General features: G+C 41.9%; 1 protein-coding gene across 6 annotated transcripts in view; it reads right to left on the bottom strand.

Moving 5' to 3' along the window:
- tbc1d1 (TBC1 (tre-2/USP6, BUB2, cdc16) domain family, member 1) overlaps window positions 1-23974 on the bottom strand; it is a 230805-nt gene that overhangs the window by 59141 nt on the left and 147690 nt on the right. For 5 of the 6 annotated variants that reach the window (XM_080188925.1, XM_080188916.1, XM_080188943.1 and 2 more), the window contains one exon: window positions 1732-1917. The exons of the other annotated variant lie outside the window; for it this stretch is intronic. In XM_080188925.1, coding sequence (XP_080045051.1) covers window positions 1732-1917 — 186 coding nt within the window. The remainder of the gene's footprint in view (window positions 1-1731; window positions 1918-23974) is intronic. 6 annotated transcript variants of the gene reach the window in all.

Below are 23974 nucleotides of genomic sequence, written 5' to 3' on the forward strand. Positions count from 1 at the left end.
TGCAATTCTGCCTTCCACATGAGTGTTTCCAAACTCCACAGTCAAAGAACATATTTGGAACCTTGCCCAAAACAAAGCTTTCTTTTGGATGCCTTCACCAAGGATCCACCTCAAGGGTTTCAAGGTCTGTATTTCTCTTCCCTGATGGCCATGTGCATTCAGGTTTCCACATAATCTCGCAGATACCCAGCCATGCCAACAGAACATTACTGCTTCACAGGCTGTATTAAGATGACACCAAACCTTTGACTTATCTCAAGCATCTAGCTTCTCACCTAGCTGACTTTAAATCTGTTTCTTCAGTTGTCTCTAAGTCAAAGCACTCTCTCTTCTTACTTAAATTGCTCTGAACAGGACCTTGTTCAACTTCTTGTTCTTTGTTCCTTGAACTTAACTGCCTTTCTGCTATGTTCTTTTTGTTCCCACTCCCAGTTTTTAGGGCTTTATGTCCTTTTGGGAAGTCTATTTTCTGCAGCTTCCACGTCCTGTTCAGCTTCTACCAGCTCTAGCCTTCATGTCCTAGAGTGGCTCTTGTTTGCAAAACAACAACTAAACTTTTGTCTAAGTCCTATTTGCCTTTATGTCATAAATTCTCATTATCATGCATGCATCTAAACTGAAGTGAAGCCATTAACTCTTTCAAATACAGAAACACAAAATTAACCTTACTTAAAACCATACACCTTATTCCTAATACCCACAAGTATAAATATAGGTTGTTATCTGAAACTACCTCTATTTCCTGACACATTTCTCACTAATGTTTCCTCTTATGCAACAGCCTGGATGTTACTGTGCAAGCTGAGCACCAATTGCCCTCTTCAAGATTTTCAATGCCACACAAACAATTTTGAAATATCATGCACTTAAATTAATGGATCGCACAACCAAATGAAAATTGGAAAGGACATTGCATCTCACTGATATTTTTCAGTCATTCGGGCATTGGTCTCAGCTCATGACCTGAGCTAAATCTGGAGTCTCAGAGCCCTTAGCTATTAGCCTTTGGACTAGAGGTCAGATACAAACTTCAAAGTGTTGTAAATATGTTTAGGCAGACCCCCTTGTTAGGCAACTAGGCATTATCAATTGTTTACTCTCTGTTCCATCCACGCCTGAAGCAAGAGTTAGTCATAGAGTCATAAAGGTAAACAGCACAGAAAAAGGCCCTTCAAGCCCTTCGTGTCTGCTTTGGTCAAAGACAAAGCACCCAACTATTCTGATCCCATTTCCCAGCACATGGCCCATATCCATGTATTTCTTGGCATTGCAAGTGCACATCTAAATGCTTCTTAAATGTCATGAGAGTCTCTACCTTCACCACTCTTCGTAGCAGTGCGTTCCAGACTTCCACCACCCTGAGTGAAATGTTTTTCCTCACATCCCCTCTAAAAACTTCCTGCCCCTTACATAAAATCTATTCCCCTGAGTCACTGATCCCTCCACCATGGGGAAAAATTCTTCCTGTCTACTCTTTCTTTACCCCTCATGATTTTATACATTTCAATCATGTCCCCTAACGGTTTTTTTTTTGTTTCTCCACGTTTCTAGAATCTTGCCCTCAAAAAAGGTTCCAATTTAACAGGAGTGCAAGTGGAAAAAATGAAATATGCTACATCTTAGCACTTGACCCAAACCCTGACCATGAGCTTTCTTGTTTTTACAAACCAAAGTGGAGTATTGCGAGGGTTCTGAGACATCAGGCAGTGCAAAAATCAAGGTTCCACTAACCTTGTAGTTTCTGGTTTTCTTTTTCCATTCTGAGAAGCAGAATCTGTTGGAGAATTGCCTTCCTCCATAAATCTCGGAGCTCCCCTGATGTACGCTTCCTTTCCTCTGCAACTGCCCCCAGGTAACTGTCACTACATGTCGTTGATAAAGGTGCCCTTGAGGTAACCTCTCCTGCATCTGAATGATCTATAGAGACAGTCAGTCATTAAAAATGTTATCTTCGTCTGAAGACCGTTCGCACAGATAAAACAATTTAATGCACTTTCCTAAATGTTCAACTGTTAACTGTGAACTGAGCTGACATAGACCACCCAAGGTTTCAGGTGTGATCCCTGGTTCATTACAAGTTAGCAATCCTAATCACAATTTGTCTTGGAGCTTGATGGGATCACAATATACCAAGGATGAGTGCATTCAAAGCAAAGGGCAAAAGGAAGTTTCTTATCAAAGTACAGATCACTTTTTGCAAAATCCAGCTAAGAATGAGTAATTTCAACAAAACTAAATGGATTGAATTATTGGGTAGCTCTACTTGCACCAATTTCTAGCATATTAGGGTAACTATCTCAACTACCAAGATATCAGATCTTGACTTGTTTTTATATAATCAAAGTTTCAAAGATGGAAAAGCAATGTAAGATTATGTACTCATTCTAGCCCAAGAAAAAGTATTGGATGAACCAACACACTAACATATAGATTTAATTCCCAGTCTGTACTTAATTGGCTCATTTCAGCCTGGACAGTAAGTGAATCACTTCAAGTGGCCACAAAAGCCTAAGAGGGTAAAAGAAAACCATGGCTTGCGCTCCCAATCACTGTCAAGTGACCCTCAAACTCCATGAACATGGAAGTCAGGAGAAATTACCGCTGAGATAACCCTTCACCTTCAGATAGCTGTCGATCTTCAGTATGATCACATGTTGAAGAATGGCCAACTGACTGAGGTGTGCCAATATCATGGTTCCAAACTCAAACAAGCTTCTGCAGCTTAAGTGGATAATGTTGGGAAGGATGACACACAAAAAAAATCTGCACATTACCATGGAATCATGTAGCATAGTAACAGACTATTCAGTCTATCACTGCTTGCCAGCCTTTTTCCCAGGGCACTAAGATTTCCCTCTGAGTATATATCCAATTCCCTTCCGAAAGGTACCATTGAACCTACTTCTGCCACTGTTATTAAATGTCCCTTTAAACTTTTCTATTCCAAGGATCACAATCCCAGCTTCCTCAAACTCTCCATATAACTTAACTTTTTCAATATCCCAGTAAATCTTCATTGCACCAAGGCCTTCACATTCTTTCTAAAGGACGGTGCCCAGAATCAGACAATACACCACCCAAGGCCTATTTGGTGATTTATAAAGGTTTAACTTACATGTTTTTAAAAAAATCTTGCATTTATATAGCAACTTTCATGATCACCGAATGTCCCGAAATGATTTACAGCCAACTTTTTAAAAGTGTGGTTGCTACTGTAATGCGGGACACCGCTATTACAAAAGTCAAGGATCTCATATGCCTTCTTCAAAAATATGGCCTAATCAGCTTGTCCTGTCTCCTATGAAGATCATGGACAGGTATCCCCAGTGCTACCAGTGTACTGATCCTCTAAATCATTATTTCAATTGCCTTACACAATTCAAATCACAAATCATTTTTAGATCCATAAAGATAAACAAGATAAACCTAACAACAACAATTTGCTTTCATGTAGCACTTTTAAGGAACATAATTAGACAAAAATTGACTCCAGACAAAAAAGGAGATATTAATGACTAAACAGACAGTTTTTAATAAGGATCTTAAAGTTGGAGCTAGATTGAGAGAGTGAGACAATTAGAGAAGAAATTCCAAAATGTTATGGCCTAGTCAACTGAATATACAGCTTAAGAATATTCACGTGAAGGGGGAGATGGACAAGAGTCAGGAGAGCAGGGAACATTAAATTCTTGAACTGTTGTAGGGGTTGAAGTGGTTACAGAGATAGGGATGAGTGAGGCCACAGGGGGAACTAAATATGAATGTGGGATTAGGATTTTAAAACGGAGGCACTTGGGGGACCAAGAGTTAAATATAGGTCAACCTTTTATTTGAGAATAAATACAACCAAAGTTCTGAAAAATCTTAGCACGGATGAATTCCAAAGACAACATAGGTGATACTGTACCGAACTCTGAGTTAATTCCAATTTTAAAGTAAACTGTCAAGGCGAAGCCAAATGAATATCAAATTATACCATGTTGGAGTTTGTTGGAGGGCAGACCTCGATTCCTGAGGGATATCAACAATGGATACAACACAGCCTTACAAATGGGATTCTTTTGTACGTATATAATGCATATTAAATGCAGAGTCAAAATAGAAGTTTTAAATCTCAAGTCCAGGTAAGGTTGGAAATCCTAATTTGCTTGGTTGTATTTTTTTAAGGTTCTGAGATTTAAGAATCATTGTTTTAATCCTCAGATTAAAAATGATCAACATTATAGAGATGTCAGTAGTAGCAGCTTTCTATGCCATACACTACAGTTTTAGTTTGCTGTGACACATACACTCATCAAGGTTGGCTTCTTAGCAAATCACATTACCTTATGCAGATATTTTTCATGTTATGACTTGTATGAGAAGGGATGGACTGTTAAAAAGAAATGAGAGGATTGCATCTTTTATTTTAAATGAGTAGTCTCAGTTTAGTACTATGTTCAACTCCCTCTCAACTCATTTAATTAGTTCCTGGAAGAATAACTCTGTCTTAAAACATGTGTGCAAATGTTATAAATCACTGTTTCCCACTTAAACTGCTGCTAAGTAAAACTGACAGGAACTGCTCACAATCTACCAAGCCACTCCTACACTGCACTGGCATGTCAGGGCATAGATGATAAAACTACACAAAATCCCATGCAAAACCTAAAGTTACAATTAGTGAAAATATTCAGGTAGGAATTTAAAAAGAAGCAATTTGAATACCATTGCCCTACTGTAAAACAGTCTTCCTTTGTGAGTAATTATCATGTAACATTATCCTGTTTGAGTATTTTGATATACAATATTGAAACCATAGACCAGTCACACTGCCTCATTATCCACATTCATATGAATTAAAAATCTAGCTGCTCATTTTTGCTGACTCAACATTCAGCATTAACACTATGTGCAAATACACAGCTTTGTACAGTAGCAACCCCATGTCAAAGAATCACTGAAGCTAATACAAAGACTTCCAGACTTGACTTCTCTAAAACTGACAACAGTGCCACCTATAGGAGATGGTGAGAGGCATAATACAAACCCAACAACTTATTCATTCTGTTGATAATATTTATTTACAAGCAAGTGTATAATCTACCAAGTGCCTCAGAATTTTCACTATATCAGAAATACTGAGAAATGTTTGGCTAATCTAAGTCCAACATCTTGGCAGCTGCTGGCATCCTGTGAATTAGACTGTGGTAGAGCTTTAATGCAGATGTCAAACTATTAAAAACTCTCACCATAAAATTTTTAACATGTTTCTATTCCTTTTAGGACTGAGGTGAGGAGAAATTTCTTCACCCAGAGAGTGGTGAATGTGTGGAGTTCATTACTACAGAAAGTAGTTGAGGCCAAAACGTTGTGCGATGTCAGGAAGAAATTAGTTATAGCTCTTGGGGCTAAAGGGGTCAAGGCATATGGGGCGGCATGAGGAATATTGTATTTGATGAACAGCCATGATCATAATGAATGGCAGAACAGGCACGAAGGACTGGCTAGCACTGCTGCCTCACAGCGCCAGGGACCCAGGTTCAATTCTCGGCTTGGGTCACTGTCTGTGTGGGATTTACACATTCTCTTGTGTCTGTGTGGGTTTCCTCTGGGTGCTCTGGTTTCCTCCCACAGTCCGAAGATGTGTGGGTTAGGTTGATTAGCCATGCTAAATTGCCACTTAGTGTCAAAGGGAATATTAGGGTAAATACGTGGGGTTCTGGGCACAGGGCCTGGGTGGGATTTGACTCATTGGGTCGAATCGCCTCATTCTGCGCTTTTGGGATTCTATGATTCAATGGCTAAACAGCCTATTCCTGCTTCTAGTTTTGATGTTTCCATCAAGCGTAACTATACATTGCTTGTTATGATATTAACACCTGGCAATCAGCATCGCTCCAACTACAACATTAAGAGACACGATTCATCTCCTTTTCTCAATTACTGTGGGTCGGCTCCGGGTGCTGCTAAACCTGGTGAGTGAGGGAGTTTTAAGGGTTAATTTCTCTCCATAATCTGTTATTTTTTCTTAACTTCAGCAATCAACTAAAATTACTCTTAAAGTTAAGAGGAGTTACGTTTATTCCAGGTTTAAAATGGGATGTGCAAGCTGTCCAAAAGCAGCTGCAGCTGGTTAATTAGCAACCAGCTGGAACTGGTTTTGATTCATTTGTTTTCCAGAGTATATAAATACACAGGCTCCTCAGAGCTGTTTGGTCTGCACTGAGCGCTAAGCTTGGAGTTCAGTCAGGAGGGGAACTATCAATTAAGAAAAATAAATGTATTTAATTAACACAATATAGACAGCAGGGTGGATAATGCTACAGCTGCAGTATGTGGGGTCTCTGCGATGCCTCTGAAATCCACGGTAACCACATCTGCTGTAAATGTCTGCAGCTCGAGGAGCTTTGGCTCCGAGTAATGAGTTGGAGGCTGAGCTGCAGACAACATGATTCATCAGTGAGGGAGAAAGTTACCTGGATATTGTTTGTTCTAGAAGGCAGTCACACCCCTTACGTTAGTGTCATCTGATTTGGTCAATAGTCGGAGACTGAAGGGTGTGACTGCGAGACAGACAAGGGAATCAAAATATGGGAGTAGAGGTTCCTCAGCCCTTCAACTGACCAATGAGTTCAAGAATCTTATACATTAGATCATAGAATCCTACAGTGCACAAGGAGGCCATTCGCCCGTCAAGTCTGCACTGACCACAATCCCACTCAGGCCCTAACCCCAATAACCCCATGCACTTATCCTAGCTAGCTAAATATTGTTCTCTTGAGGAGTGTACATATTTCAGAGATGGTGGTGCTGGAAGTCTTAAAGCGCATCAAGGTAGATAAATCTGCAGGACCTGATGAGGTATATCCCAGGACATTGTGGGACGCTAGGGAGGAAATTGCGGGTCCCCTAGCTGAGATATTTGAATCATCAATAGTCATGGGTGAGCTGCCTGAAGATTAGAGAATGGCAAATAAACATAAACATAAGACATAAGCATAAGAAATAGGAGCAGGAGTAGGCCATCTAGCCCTTCGAGCCTGCCCTGCCATTCAATAAGATCATGGCTGATCTGTTGTGGCTCAGTTCCACTTTCCCGCCCTCTCCCCATAACCCTTAATCCCCTCTCTTATCAAGAACCCATCAACCCGCTTCTTAAAAATATTTAGCGAGGCAGCCTCCACCACTTCAACGGGCAGAGAATTCCAGAGATTCACCACCCTTTGAGTGAAGAAGTTCCTCCTCAACTCCGTTCTAAACCGCCTCCCCTTTATCTTGAGGCTGTGCCCCCTAGTCCTACTGTCTTTTTTGAGCGGGAAGAGTCTCTCCACCTCTATCCTATCCATCCCATTCATCATCTTATACGTCTCAATGAGATCTCCCCTCATTCTTCTAAACTCTAACGAGTACAAGCCTAGTTTATTCAGCCTCTCCTCATAGCTCAATCCCCTCAACTCCGGTATCAGCCTAGTAAACCTCCTCTGCACTCCCTCCAGGGCCAAAATATCCTTGCGCAGGTGCGGCGCCCAAAACTGCACACAGTACTCCAGCTGCATGTTGTGCCTTTGTTTAAAAAGGGCTGCAGGGAAAAGCCTGGGGACTACATGCCAATTAGCCTCACATCTGTTGTGGGTAAATTGTTGGAAGATATTTTGAGTGACAGGATCTACAGGCATTTACAGATGCAAGGACTGATTAGGGATAGTCAGCATGACTTTGTGAGTCGAAAATCATGTCTCACAAATTTGACTGAGTTTTTTGAAGGGGTAACCAATAAGGTACTTGAGAGCAATGCACTTGATGTTGTCTACATGAACTTTAGCAAGGCCTTTGACAAGGTACCACATGGTAGCTTGTTGCATAAAGTTAAACCTCACGGGATCCAGGGTGAGGTAGCTAAATGGATATAAAATTGGCTTCTAGAGAGTTGTTTTTCAAACTGGAGGCCTGTGACCAGCGGTGTGTCTCAGGGATCCACTGTTATTTGTCATTTATATTAATGATCTGGATGAGAATATAATGGGCATGGTTAATGAGTTTGCAGATGACACCAAGATTGGTGGCATTGTGGACAGTGAGGAAGGTTATCTCCGATTGCAATGGGATCTTGATCAATTGGGTCAGTGGGTTGACGAATGGCAGATGGAGTTTAATTTAGACGAATACAAGGTAATGCATTTTGGTAGACTGAACCAGGGCAAGACGTACTCTGTTAATGGCACAGCGTTGGGGAGAGTTACAGAACAAAGAGATCTAGGGGTACATGTTCATAGCTCCTTGGAAGTAGAGTCACAGGCGGACAGAATGGTGAAGAAGGCATTCTGTGTCCTCTGTTCGAACAGAGGGCAGTATGATAGGATTAGAGCAGAATTGGCGAATGTAGATTGGGGGCGCAGATTGGTTGGTAGGACGGCTGAGGAACAGTGGAGGATTTTTAAGGAGATCTTTTCCAGTACTCAGCAGAAATATATTCCGATGGTAAAGAAGGAATGTAGGAGAAGGGATAACCGGCTGTGGTTATCGAAGGAAATAAAGGAGAGTATTAAGTTAAAAGCTGATGCGTTCAGAGTGGCTAAAAATAGTGGGCGATTAGAAGATTGAGAAAGATTTAAAAATCAACAAAGAATGACTAAGAAGGTGATAAAGAAAGGAAAGATAGACTATCAAGCTAAACTAGCACTAAATATAAAAAATGACAGTAAAAGTTTTTACAAATATATAAAGAAGAGGAGGCTGGCTAGAGTGAATGTTGGACCCTTAGAGGATGAGAGAGGGGATTAAGCAGTGGGCGATGAGGAAATGGCTGAGGCTTTAAATAAGTTTTTTGCCTCGGTCTTCATGGAGGAGGACACGAATAGTTTGCCGGATATTAAAGATAGAAGGATGGTAGGAGTTGAGGGCCTGAATGCGATTACTGTCACTAGAGAGGTAGTGCTTGATAGACTAACGGGACTGATGGTAGACAAGTCCCCAGGACCGGATGGAATGCATCCCAGGGTTCTGAAAGGAATGGCAGAGGTGACAGCGGATGCCTTAGTAATTATTTATCAAAATTCGCTGGACTCTGGGGAAGTGCCGGAAGATTGGAAAACGGCTAATGTTACACCGCTGTTTAAAAAAGGTAGCAGACAAAAGGCAGGGAATTATAGGCCGGTTAGTTTAGCGTCTGTAGTTGGAAAAAATGCTAGAATCCGTCAAAGAAGAAATAGCGAGACACCTAGAAAAGAATGGTTTGATAGAGCAGACGCAGCACGGATTCGTTAAGGGGAAGTCGTGTTTGACGAATTTATTGAATTTCTATGAGGATGTGAGTAGTGCGGTAGACAGAGGGGAACCGGTGGATGTGGTGTTTTTAGATTTCCAAAAGGCGTTTGATAAGGTGCCTCATAAAAGGTTGCTACATAAGGTTAGGGTGCATGGAGTTGGGGGTAAGGTGTTAGCATGGATAGAGGATTGGCTGTCTAATAGGAAGCAGAGAGTTGGTATCAATGGGTGCTATTCTGGTTGGCAGTTGGTGACTAGTGGAGTGCCACACGGATCGGTGCTGGGGCCTCAACTATTTACCATTTATATAGATGATCTGGAGGAGGGGGCTGAGTGTAGGGTGACGAAATTTGCTGATGACACGAAGATGAGTGGAAAAGCAAATTGCGTGGAGGGTGTGGGAAGTCTGCAGAGAGATCTGGATAGGCTAAGTGAGTGGGCGAGGACCTGGCAGATGGAGTATAATGTTAGCAAGTGTGAGGTTATCCACTTTGGCAGAAATAATAGTAGAAGGATTATTATTTAAAAGGCGAAAAGCTGCAGCATGCTACGGTGCAGAGGGACCTGGGGGTCCTTGTGCACGAGTCGCAAAAACCCAGTCTGCAGGTGCAGCAGGTGATCAAGAAGGCAAATGGGATGCTGGCCTTTATAGCGAGGGGGATTGAATATAAAAGCAGGGAGGTCTTGCTGCAACTGTACAGGGCACTGGTGAGGCCGCAGCTGGAGTACTGTGTGCAGTTTTCGTCGCTGCATTTGCAGAAGGATATTTTGGCCTTGGAGGGAGTGCAGAGGAGGTTCACTAGGCTGATACCGGAGTTGAGGGAGTTGGACTATGAAGAGAGACTGAATAGACTGGGTCTGTACTCGTTGGAGTTTAGAAGGATGAGGGGGGATCTTATAGAGATGTCTAAGATAATGAAGGGGATGGATAGGGTAGAGGTAGAGAGATTCTTCTTTCTCAGAAAAGATAGCAGGACTAGAGGGCACAGCCTCAAGATAACGGGGGGTGGGGGGCAGGGCAGTTTAGAACAGAGTTGAGGAGGTACTTCTTCACTCAAAGGGTGGTGAACCTCTGGAATTCTCTGCCCGTTGAAGTGGTGGAGGCTGCCTCACTAAGTATATTTAAGTCACGGGAAGATAGGTTTTTGATAGTCAGGGGAATTAAGGGTTATGGAGAGAAAGCAGGAAAGTGGAGCTGATCCACTTCAGATCAGTCATGATCTTATTGAATGGCGGGGCAGGCTCGAAGGGCTAGATGGCCTACTCCTGCTCCTATTTCTTGTGTTCTTATGTTCTTACGCATTCGGCATGCTTGGTTTCATTGGTCAGAACATTGAATACAGGAGTTGGGATGTCTTGTTGAAGTTGTACAAGACATTGGTAAGGCCACACTTGGATTACTGTGTGCAATTCTGGTCACCCTATCATTGAAAGGATATTATTTAACTGGAAAGAGTGCAGAAGAGATTTACTAGGATGCTACCGGGACTTGATGGATTGAGTTATAAGGAGAGGCTGAATAGACTGGGACATTTTTCCTCTGGAGCGCAGGAGGCTGAGAGGTGACCTTATAGAGTCTATAAAATAACGAGAGGCATAGACAAAGTAGATAGTCAATATCATTTCCCAAAGGTAGGGGAGTCTAAAACTCGAGGGCATAGGTTTAAGGTGAGAGGGGAGAGATACAACAGTATCCAGAGGGGCAATTTTCCACATAGAGGGTGGTGACTTTATATTTAAAAAGCATTTAGATGGTTACATTGGATACAATGGGTAGAGAGGGATATGGGCCAAATGTGGGAAATTGGGATTAGTTTAGGGGTTTAGAAAAAAAGGGCGGCATGGACAAGTTGGGCTGAAGGGCCTGTATCCATGCTGTAAACCTCTATGATTCTAGTCCCCCTGACACTAAGAGGCAATTTAGCATGCCCAGTCCACCTAACTCACACATCTTTGGACTGTGGGAGGAAACTGGAGCACCCAGAGAAAACCCACACAGACATGGGGAGAATGTGTAATCTCTACACAAATAGTGGCCCAAGCCAGGAATCGAATTGGAATCCCTGGTGCCGTGAGGCGGCAGTGCAAACCACTGTACCACCCTGCTGCCAAGATCTATCAAGTGGATGTGCAGGCTGATCATGGCACTATGACACAGGAAGCCATTCGAGAGAAGGAGGTGGTGGAGAATTGGAGTTTAAAGGAATGTAGTGCTAGTCAGGAGGAGCAACACTGTTCTCCGCAGCCAAGAGTGAGAATCCAGAAGGCTGTGCTGTCTACTGAGTGCCAGGGTTTAGGTTATCTGCCCAAGGCTGGCGAGGAACCTGGGGTGGTGGGGATCCAGTCATTGTAGTCCATGTAGGTACAAACAACATAAATAGCACAAAAAAAAGGTTCTGCATAAGGAGAGCATAAGGAGCTCGGTGCTAAATTAAAAAGCAAAACCTCAAAGGTAATAATCTCTGGAATATTACCCAAGTCACGTATGAATTAGCATAAGAGTGAATAAAATTAGAGAGGTGAATACATGGCTCAAAGTCTGGTGTGGGAGAAGTGGATTCTGATTCATGGGGCACTGACACCAGTACTGGGGAAGGTGGGGACTGTACTTTTAGGACAGTCCACACCTGAACCATGCTGGTATCAGTATTCCAGCAAGCCACGTAACTAGGGAAACAGAAAGGATTTTAAACTAAATAGTAAGGACAAGGGATCAAATTTGGGAAAATGTGATAAATCAGAGAGTAAAGACAAGGTAAGAGAGAACAGTATGAATATGGGAAATGATAGACCTGGACAGGAAGAGACAGAGTACAAATCTAAATCAACTGATAAGGCTAGAGGTTAGAAAAATAACAAAAGACAAAACGAAAGGCTCTGTATCTGAATGCACATAGCATTCGAAGCAAAGCAAGCGAATTAATAGCACAATTAGAAATAAGTAAGTACAATCTGATATTAGAGACATGGCTGCAGGATTACATGGATTGGGCCCAAATGTTGAAGGGACGACATTTAGGAGGGACAGAAAGCTTGGAAAAGTTTGGGAGTTAGGGTCAGAATTGTGAGGAGTTTACAAAGGGATATAGATAGGTTAGCTGGGCAGACTAAGCTTGGTAAATGGTTTATAATGTAGAAAAATATGAAACTATCCATTTTGGCAGGAAGAATAAAGCATATCTAAATGGTGAGGGATTGTAGAGCTTCGGGATGCAGAGGGACCTAGGTGTCTTAGTGCAAGAATCACAAAAGTCTAGGCTGCAGATAGGAAAATAATTAGGAAAGCTAATAGAATTTATCATTTATTGTGAGGGGAATTGAATACAAAAGTAGGAGGTAATGCTCTGGGGTACCATGTACAGTCTTGGTCTCTTGTTTAAAGAAGGATGGATGTAAATGCATTGGTAACAGTTTAGAGAAGGTTTTCTAGACTTGGAATGGGCATGTTGTCTTTTAAGGAAAGGTTGGGCCAGTTAGGCTCACATGTGGCTTGGGTAATATTTCAGAGATTATTATCTTTGAGGTTTTGCTTTTTAATTTAGTACCTAGCTCTTTATGCTCTGCATACAGAATGTTCTTTTTGTGCAATCTATGTTGTTTGTACCTAAATGGACTACAATGACTGGATACCCCACCCACTGCAGGTTCCTCTCTAGCCCTGGGCAGATATTCTAAACCCTGGCACTCAGTAGACAACACAGCCTTCTGGATTCTCACTCTTGGCTGCAGAGAACAGTGTTGCTCCTCCTGACTAGCACTACATTCCTTTGAACTCTCATTAGCCAGTGCAGTTTAGAAGAACAAGAAGTGACTTGACAGGGTAGATGTAGGAAGGGTGGTTCTTCTTGTGGAAGAATCTAGAAATAGGTCGGGTCACTGTTTAAACATAAGAGGTTGACCATTTAGGACAAAGATGTGGATAATTTTTTTCTCAGAGGATCAATGATCTTTGAAACTCTTTTCCCTAAAAGGCAGAGGAAGCAGAGTCTTTGAATATTTTTCAGGCAGAGGAAGACATATTCCGGATTAGCAAGGAGGTGAAAAGTTATTGAGCTAGATGGAAATGTGGACTTGTTAGCAACAAAAATTCACGAGATTAAATGGGAGAGTGGCAACATGAATCCCAAATTAGCATAGAGGCAGAAAGTATTAGTGAACCATTGTGACGCTCAAGGGAAGTATGGAATAGTGTTCACCAGGGAACAGTATTAGGGCTAGTGTTCTTTTTGATATGTAATAAATGACCTGGACTTAGAGTATATTCAGCCATTAACAGCTAAAAGGTTTATAAGCATACAGTTAGAAATTTGAAGTATGAAACATCCTTACATTGTAAGGAAAGAGAAATACCTCATATGCTGAATACAGATTTTCCAAAAATTGTAAGTGTTATTGGTCTAAGCTGCTAAATTGTTTTTCTTTTTGAGAAAATTGTAGGTGAAGTACACGATGGGTTCTATCATTCCCATTATCACAATGTGTGGGACATGTTTGAAAATCAGTGAAAAATAACAAGTTGATGGGACTCAGTATTTATCTTATTACACCAAAAATATTAGTTAAAATTGACTTGTGTTCCACATTCTAAACTGTTTTTAAAAGATAGGTCAAGATAGCAAGCCTACATATATTTCCACTGTAGCATTGCTTAATTCATAAGGTTTCACACCTGTAAAGCACGGTTTAAATGCAGTATATAAGAAACATTTGTGCAAATGGGAACTTTAGCAATGTTCAAAGGCAATTCAGCCATCGACAGTCAAAAACAAAAGAACTTCACACTTTACAGGGAGGCTCTGCTAAGTTGCAACTGGCAGGTGAAAGGGTTAACACCCACAGAAAGCACAGCCCTTTTTGCTACTCTGCTACGCCCTTAAACCACAAACTTAATGTGGCAATGGGTTTAGACCTCAAGAAATAATTCAATTTTACAAAGATGCCAAACAGAGACAATTTCTCAACTTTCCATAATACTACATTATAATTTTAGCGGAAGAAACTAAAGCTATTAGATATTTGATTTGATTTATCATCACTTTATTGGTATACAGTGAAAAGTATTATTTCTTGTGCACTATACAAAGCATACCGTTCATTGAGAAGGAGAGGCTGCAGAATATAGTGTTACAGTCATAGCTAGTGTGTAGAGAAAGGTCAACTTCATGCGAGGGAGGTCCGTTCAAAAGTCTGACAGCAGCAGGGAAGAAGCTGTTCTTGAGTCAGTTAGTATGTGGCCTCAGACTTTTGTATCGTTTTCTCGACAGATAAAGATGGAAGAGAGAATGTCCGGCATGCACAGGGTCCTTGATTACACTGGCTGCTTTTCCGAGGCAGTGGGAAGTCATTACATTGTCCTATTCAAATAACAGCTCAAGTATATATTTAGATAATTAATTGTAGACCAATCAGAAAAATACAAATCTAATTCTAGCAATTTGCCTGTGTGCTGAAATGTTCAGTCAATGTCGCTGGAAAGACAGAATAACTAAAAAAAATTGAACCATGCATAAACATGTAACAATGATAATTTTATTCTAATTTAATTAAATGCATCCAATTTCATTTGTTATATTATTAAACCACTTAACCACTGCGGTGAATGCCAACGGTATAGTCCCCGCTTCCTTTTGGTTTCAGTGGGTGGGGCAAGAGAGAAAAAAACATTTTGTAAGAAAAATAAACAACTATAAAAACTTTGTTTTTATTTTTAATTAACATTTTCTCCTCAATATTTTAATTTTTTTTCAGTTGTGATGGAGCTATGATTTTATCAAAGAATATTTTGTTGTTGCACTGGTTAGAAGGTTTGCTGAATTCAGGTCTGCAATTTTAATTCTCTTAAGAGCTGGTGCAGATGTGATGGGCCAAATGGCCTCCTTCTGCACTGTAATTTGGTGATTCTGTGTATTTTAGATTTTCAGTTATTCTGCAGTGCTGGCTGTGTGTTGTGCAGTAAGGTATATGGTGACATGGATTGAACTTCCAAAAGCTTTTTAAACCATAAATGTCATAAGAGCCTCATAGAAATGCATTACTCTGGAGCCTCATTTCCCAATTCCAAGTTGACTGCAGCCAAATAATTGAACATCTTTAACTGATTTAGGTACAACAGCTAGACAGCAATTCAGTCACAATCTGGTCATGCAGTAGCAACCATGTTCATAAAAACGGTCTATATTTCTATAACACCTCGAAATCAGAAAGTGTGTCTCTGGTTGCTTCTTTCCAAAAGGCCATTTGGGCCACACAGGCTCTTTACAGACCAGTGACAAGCCTTCAGCCAAGATTAAAGACCCCAGGGTATAATTCCCACAGCCTGCAGCTCTTCTGTGCTCTGCAGTGCCCCCAGAGAGACACACAGGCACAGGTGAATGATGACAGGGCAAGGGTCACAGGGGTGGGGGTTGGCTCCTCTTGGCATTCAATGGCATTGTCATTACTGAATCCCCCATTATCAACATCCTAGGAGTACCACTGACAAGAAACTGACTTGGATTAGCAATATGAATACTGTGGCTACCAGATCAAGTCAGAGGCTAGGAATCCTATGGTGGGTAATTCACCCCCCAAACTGTCCACCATCTACAAGGCACAGATCAGGAGTGTGATGGAATATTCTTCGCTCGCCTGGATGAGTGCAGGTCCAACAACATTCAAAAAGCTCAACACCATCCAGGACAAAGCGGCCTGTCTCATTGATACCCCTTCTACAAACATTCAATCTTTCCACCACTGATGAACAGTGGCAGCAGTGTACACCATTTACAAGTGCATTGCAGAAACTCACCATGGTTCCTTAGGTAACACCTTCCAAAAAGGTAAACCAAAACCACTACCACCTAGAAAGCCAAGGTCAGCTGGTACTTGGGAACACTACCATCTGGAAGTTCCCTTCCAAGTCACTCATCATCCTGACTGGGAAATATATTGCCATTCCTAGGTCACAATTCTGGAACTCCCTCCCTAACAGCCCTGTGGGTGTCCCTACAGCAGCAGTTCAAGAAGGTAGATTACCACTACCTTCGCAAGGACAATTAGGGCTGGACAATAAATGCTGGCCTAACCAGCAATATCTACATCCCAGAAGATGAATGAAAAAAATGTGCTATTTTTAAAAAATGCAAATAACACATCTTAAAAAACTCCCTTTCTTAAACAAATATATTTGAAGTCCTATTGTTAGATAAACTTATTATATTCAAATATCACGCTCAACAGCTGCCCATGTAGAAAAATAAAAATATAGTCAGCAACGGTGAACTCAACAGGTCGCCTGCCTGCCTCCTGCAGAAGTCAGCACAGAACAGAAAGCCCAAAACTAACCCTCTCCACACCACACTCATCAGTCTTTCGGTATCTTTTTCTATTTACCATCATCATCTTTCTGTTGCCACTTCAGTTCTCTGACAAGCCATTTTTTATTGCTATTCTTTTAAAGATATTAAAGCAAATTTTAAAATCTTTCACATGTACAAGCATTTAAGCCTTACGTTCTGTTTAAAGCAGCATAAACTCCAGCAGTCTCACTGCAGTCTCACACTCAGTGTCAAAACAGCCTTTCTTTTCCATCAACTCCTGAATATTGAATAATTGAGAAGAATTCTTCTCAATCTTCATATTTTGGACAATCACCCATTTACAATAATGTCTTTTTTGGCACAATTTATGGACCCAAAAAAGCCCCTAAGAAATGTTATTTATTAAGTTATTTGTTTGACTGCTTTTGATGATAAAATGCTCTCACTGCTAAAACCAAGTACAATTTACAGTTAACTCTGTTTCATATTTGAAATGATGTAACTTATTGTAACAGTCTTTAAAAACACACCCCTCCAAAGAAGGGTGTGTGTTCTATGTTCTAAAGAAAGAGGGATGTTTATATACATATTTGTAGACACACAGGTTTATTGGATTCTCCCTACTACGGCAGGGAAAGTTCGGCTGAACAGGCAAAAGATAATTTCTGGCTGCCAGGTAAATTAGATAGATAGAAGAGGGAAAACACAAATAAGAGAAATTGCGAATACAGGCAAGCCCGTTCTCAACCTACGTCCAACCTGCTATCTGGTTACAATTCACTAGGGTGGAGTGCACACTGTAAACCAAAGAACAAACTGAATTGAATGCAAGTAAACAGGATAGTAACAACTAGTTCAAAGAACAAGATTTAAGTTATTAAATATAGGCCTCTTCACCACCACATTCCAGAGTCTGCCCATTTCGGTTACAGTTACCCTTCCAGACAATGATCTCAAAACAGTCGTGTCTTAATTTAAGAAATAACTTCAGTCATCTTTCGGCATGTCAATAGTAAAACCAAACAAATCCAGCAACTCAGTGCTCAGTAACGTAACCATAGCAAACCAAATTCTGCTAACCTGCAGAAGTGTATTTTGGCAGGCACTTTCAAGAACAAAGACAAACACAGCACAGAACAGTTCCTATGGCCCCTTCAAGCCCATGCCAATCATGATGCCCTGACTAAACTAAAAGAGAAACCTTCTGCTCTTACTCAGTCCGTATCCCACTATTCCCTCCCTATTCGTGTATCCATCTAGATGCCTCTTAAATTTTGCTTATGTGCCTGCTTCCACCACCAACTCTCAGAATGTGTTCCAGGTTATTCAAAGGAATGTTGAATATCACTGATGAAAGCAAAAATACTCCTGTGGGTGTAGCTACACCTCACAGACTGCTGAGGTTCAAGAATGCAGCTCACCAGAAGCTCCGCAAAGGCAATCAGGGCCTGGTTTTCATCCCACATATGAATAAAAAACTCTTCAGTGGAGATAATTTTTTATTATGGAGTCACTGTATTTAGAATATAGAGTCAAACAACAGAATAACCAGTGTGGGAAACAGACAATCCCAGAATCATTTACTTTTTTGTAAACCAGTCGTGAATGGTGGCAGACAATTAAATAACAGGAGGAAGCTCCACAAATATTCCCATCCTCAATGAGTCCAGTATATCAGTGCAAAAGATGAAGTTGAAGCATTTGCCACAATCTTCAGCCAGAAATACCAAGTAGATGATTCATCTCAGCCTCCTCTGGAGGTTTCCAGCATCACAGATATCAGCCTTTAGAAATTCGACTCACTCCACGTGATATCAAGAAATGGCTGAGGGCACTGGATACTACAAATGCTATGGACCCTGACAATATTTTGGCATTAGTACACTGCAGCAGCTCACCAGGCCTCCTTCAAAGGCACCTTCCAAACCTATGACCTCCCACCACCTGCAAGTTCCCCTCCAAGTCACACACCACCCTGACTTAGAAATATAATCAGCATTCCTTCACTGTTGCTGGGTCAAAATCCTGGAACTCCCTCCCTCATAGCACTGTGGGTGCACCGATACTTCAGTGGTTCAAGAAAGCAGCTCACCACCACATTCGAGGGCAATTAGTGATGGGCAATAAATGCTGGTCTAGCCATTAAAATCCACATTCCATGAGTAAATTTAGTAAGTTTATTTACTAGTCACAAGCAATCTTACATTAATTAAAGTTACTGTGAAAATCCCCATGAACAAAAACAAAACTACTCATATTAAATGCAAAATACAATCAGAGAAGGAAAACAGCATCACTGCAATTTCTGACAGAGTTGTGAAGATTATTCCAGTATGAAGGCTGTTCCAGTCAGCAAGGTGCATTCTCCTTGACAATTTAATTAATCCCAATAAGGAATGCAGCATAGCAAAAGTTTCCTGTATGGAGTTAACAGTCACAGTGAATATATGTTGGACTCTCACTTATTTGCCAGCTATCCTGGTGGGAAGAGACCTTACTAAATGAGTGCTGGCATATCCCAGATTTTCTGTCCAATATGTTTGAAAAAAAGCAGGTATATTTGCTTTCCTGGAAATAAAGTGCTGCTGTAAATTTTCAATATGGGGAGGTGTACACACCTCATGTACATGGATAGATATTCGATGGAGACGGTGAGAGGAGGATGAGCTGATGGATAAAGTGAAAGGGAAGAGTAAAATAAAAGCAAAGTACTGTGGCTGCTGGAGTTTGAAACCAAAAGAGAAAATGCAGGTCTGGCAGCATCTCTAAGGAGAGAAAAGAGCTGACGTTGAGTCCAGATGACCCTCTCTCAAAGTGCAAAGGGGGAAGTGTAGAATGTTTGCTAGCTTCATAACTTTATCTCTCTTCCAGTCCTATTTGTATTAATTTCTTACTATTGCAAAATCCACAGTAACCATTGACCACCCAGTACCACCCTGCCTCACACAAATTTTATGAGTCTAAACAGCAAATGCCAGATGACTATTCAGCTTTAGGAGCATCAAAGCCACACCCAATCTGGTCCTCAACTGCCCACAATATGGACATGTTCAAGGCAGAAGAAAAATACAAACGCTCATTAGCGACCACAAAACCAACCTTGGCAGCTAATCCGGGGAGTGCAGGGACCAACTAAAGAATCATATTTACTGGCTGGATGAGCCTAACTAATTCAGCACAGATTGGAAGTAGAATCAGAGGCCTTTTGCAAAGGCCTAAAGCACACTGTATACTGCAATTACAGGCCACAGCACTGCCAGAGCTATATTTCAATGTCTTTCAATGTAGTAAAGATAATTTTGCTTAGATGGAAACGTCCTCTTGTACGTCTCAAGTGGAAGATAACAATCATAGAAAAGTTTTGTACATATTTCAATATTAAAAATAAAGCACAGACATTCCTCATGCCACAATGCAGCCTCGATAACAAAAAGGTTCGAAAGGGCACTGAGCACTGTGGGGCTTTTTATCTTTCACCAAACCCATTCAAATCAGCACTGACCCCTTTCTAGCAACAAGAACAGGAAAAATCTTTTCAGCTCCATTAAGTTTCTCAACTGTAAATTGAGACTTCTGCAAATTCATTCATTGCTCAAGACTTTCTTTCCCAACTTCAAAAGTAAATTCCTGTCATCAGTGGGTCACTGTAGTGACATTGTTCCACAATAAAAAAACAAACCAAGTTCCAGGAAAGTTGCCCAACCCATGGCAGATCATTGCTCAATAAATCTCACTATTGTGACTAGACACTGCTCGTTGCAGGTTAGTTAACTCCATAAATTCTGATCCTCTGCCACCTTAACACACAAAATGTTTTCAAGTCAGGAAAAGAACAACAGCTCCATCTAGCCCATACAATGGTGATGCCTTATGCATGACAGTATAGCTACTCCCAACCCATCCAGGGACACATTAGCTCCTGGGAAAGGTGAATAACTAGATTAAAAACAAAGGCAATAGGGGAAAAATTTCTCTCTGTGTCCTTTAGGTAGTTAAGCTAGTCCAGAACATCAGTTTGCTTCATATTACAGGTGCTTACTCACCCGTTGTAGATGACCTTTTCTCCAATTAGAATTGGGTTCAGGCCCCTTTTGTAGGAATTCAGTGTATCAGCGTTCACTATGTGATGCAACAACCTATTCCACTGAGGCACTATTCCCTGGAAAAAGAAGACTAGGCTGCCCAGCTTGCTTCACCCCTTGCAGAACGTCTAACACTAAACCACACAGTTGGGGGGGAAAAAAAAAATCACCCACCCTTAAACCCATCGTGGTTCTTTGGCGATTTTCTAAATCTCATTGCTGGCTTTTTGTCTTTATATAAAAAAAAGTATACAAATCCTGGAATCTTCCTCTGACTGAGGTGTTTTTAAAAGGCGATCAATTTTGTGGCTGCCACCTGTTCCTTTCCCAAATCCTCAGTATCTCCTGCCATGTGAGGAGCCCAGTATACTAAATGGGGCCAGCCAAGGTCATATACAAGGACAAAATGGTATGTTTTTTTTTGTAGTGAATTGCCCTACGAGTACAACCAGGTGCCTGGTTCTCTTTAGATGCAGATACATGACAATGATTCAGAATCTATAGAGCGTGACTACAAATTATTCTCTTTCACAACTGGTTTCAATTCTGCTGACTGTAGGTTGCATGTATATTTATTATCAATTCTGCCCATATACAATTACTTGAATTAGACCCGCTATCAGGCACAGGAATCACAAATACAATTATCCTACGCCCTGTCCTGTTGACAGGTAGGCAGCAGGTAAGCTTTGCCCTGTTACTGATCAACATGATTGCAAACTCAGTGTGAAATGTGACAAGCTGGCCTGCATCTCTTAAAGGAGAGCTGCATTAATACTATCTGGAAGGTTTGACTGGCAGTGAGTGGACAGCAAATGGACAGCAGGCCAGAGAGAGAGGACTCCCAAGATTTTTGGATGTGATGCTGTAGGTCACAGTGATGAAGTCGAAAGGAGGAGAGATGACTTGTTTCCACAGATGGCCAGGAGACCCTTAAGGCACTCAGTAAGGTGGCAGCTGGTCAGCAAGTTAATTCCCACAGAGACTTGGCGGCACTGGTGGAAAAAGTTCAATGACCTCATGTGTGGGGTCAAGGTCAGTGAAAGCATCTTCAAAGGTTGTCTCCTAAGCATCATTCTCTCCTCAATGCATCCATCACTCACCCATCAGGACTGAGAGCCAACATTCAGATGTTTACCTTATCTATGCACTCTCATCAATGCTGTCAGCCTCACACTGCTTCCTGTAGGTTTCACAAATATTCAGCTATACAACTCTGGCACGACCCAGGAACATTGCAACACTCTCACTGACATTCTGCACTCTCTCTCGTAGGACAAGATGGCACATAACAGGAAACTGGCAAGGGACAGATACATCTGCATCACCCAAACTCTTGACGGAGCGCTACAATCAAGGGGCCAGGATTCACTCCAGCCTTTGCACCCTGCATTGTAGAAAGTATTCAGGATGATGCTATGTTCCTGTAGTGAGTGTCTTCTCAACATAAGAACATAACATAAGAAATAGGAGCAGGAGTAGGCCAACCAGCCCCTCGAGCCTGCCCCGCCATTCAATAAGATCATGGCTGATCTGTCTTGACTCAGTTCCACATTCCCGCCCTCTCCCCATAACCCTTAATCCCCTCTCTTATCAAAAACCCATCAAGCCGCGTCTTAAAAATATTTAGCGAGGCAGCCTCCACCACTTCAACAGGCAGAGAATTCCAGAGATTCACCACCCTTTGAGTGAAGAAGTTCCTCCTCAACTCCGTTCTAAACCGCGCCCCCTTTATCTTGAGGCTGTGCCCCCTAGTCCTACTATCCTTTCTGAGCGGGAAGAGTCTCTCCACCTCTATCCTATCCATCCCATTCATCATCTTATATGTCTCAATGAGATCTCCCCTCATTCTTCTAAATTCTAACAAGTACAAGCCTAATTTATTCAGCCTCTCCTCATAGCTCAACCCCCTCAACTCCGGCATCAGCCTAGTAAACCTCCTCTGCACTCCCTCCAAGGCCAAAATATCCTTGCGTAAGTACGGCACCCAAAACTGCACACAGTACTCCAGCTGCGGCCTCACCAATGCCCTATACAGCCGCAGCAAGACCTCCCTACTTTTATATTCAATCCCCCTCACTATGAAGGCCAGCATCCCATTCGCCTTCCTGACCACCTGCTGCACCTGCAAGCTGGGTTTTTGCGACTCATGCACAAGGACCCCGAGGTCCCTCTGCACCGTCGCCTGCTGCAGTTTTTCTCCACGTAAGTAATAATCCTTCCTACCATTATTCCTACCAAAGTGGACCACCTCGCACTTGCCAACATTAAATTCCATTTGCCATTTCCTGGCCCATTCGCCCAGCCTATCTAGATCCTTCTGCACACTCTCCACACCCTCCGCACAATTTGCCGTTCCCCCAATCTTGGTGTCATCAGCAAATTTCGACAGCCTACACTCGGTTCTCTCCTCCAGATCATCTATATAAATGGTAAATAGCTAAGGCCCCAGCACCGACCCCTGGGGCACTCCACTAGTCACCATCCGCCAATCCAAATAGCACCCATTGACCCCCACTCTCTGCCTCCTATTTGACAACCAATCCTCTATCCACGCTAACACCCTACCCCCAACTCCATGTCCCCTGACCTTCTGCAATAACCTCTTGTTAGGTACCTTGTCAAACGCCTTCTGAAAATAAAATCAACTCCCAATTTACCATCATCCTGCTGTGTGGCATGAAGTGTAACCATGAATTTTTTGCTTTCCACCTAAACCCCTTTCTCTCACCATCCCTTCTGCATTTTTGCTTCTGAGACCCCCATGATTTTCCATCTGGCCAGCCAGTACAGGCTTACCCTGAAGGGCAAGAGCAGCAGCAGATCTCTAATAAAGAAGAGCTGTCCCTCAGAGTCACCAGCTTCAGTGCTCCACTGCAATTGGGTACAGGATAATATACTGAGTTGGGATCAGCAAGTAGTATGTCAATAGCTTTTAAGCTGGGTTGCAGCCAGATAAGGGAGAGAGGACAGCTCCTGTCAGCTCGCCACAGCACAAGGTCGTGAAAGGTTGCATACGGGCTCTGCTTCATTGATTCTGATGAGGCTTTTGATGAAATAGTGTACAGGAGAATGCTGATAGACATACACAATGAAATACTTGGTGCATTGTCAAGGAGAATGGTTCCAACTTCACTTACAAAGCATAGCATAGAATCCCTACAGTGCAGAAATGACCATTCAGCCCATCGGGTTTGCACTGACTGTCAGACAGAACATCTTACCCAGGTCCTCTCTCCTGCCTATCCTATCGCACAAATCCTGGAGCCCATCCTTTCAAGTGTGGGACAGGTGGCCAAATCCATGCCGGCACTTACATTATGCAGCCACAGTGCAAAGTCCAATGGC

The sequence above is a fragment of the Carcharhinus amblyrhynchos genome, chromosome 1 (assembly GCF_965287045.1).
Source record: "Carcharhinus amblyrhynchos chromosome 1, sCarAmb.v2.hapA, whole genome shotgun sequence".
In the NCBI taxonomy this organism is placed as follows: Eukaryota; Metazoa; Chordata; class Chondrichthyes; order Carcharhiniformes; family Carcharhinidae; genus Carcharhinus; species Carcharhinus amblyrhynchos.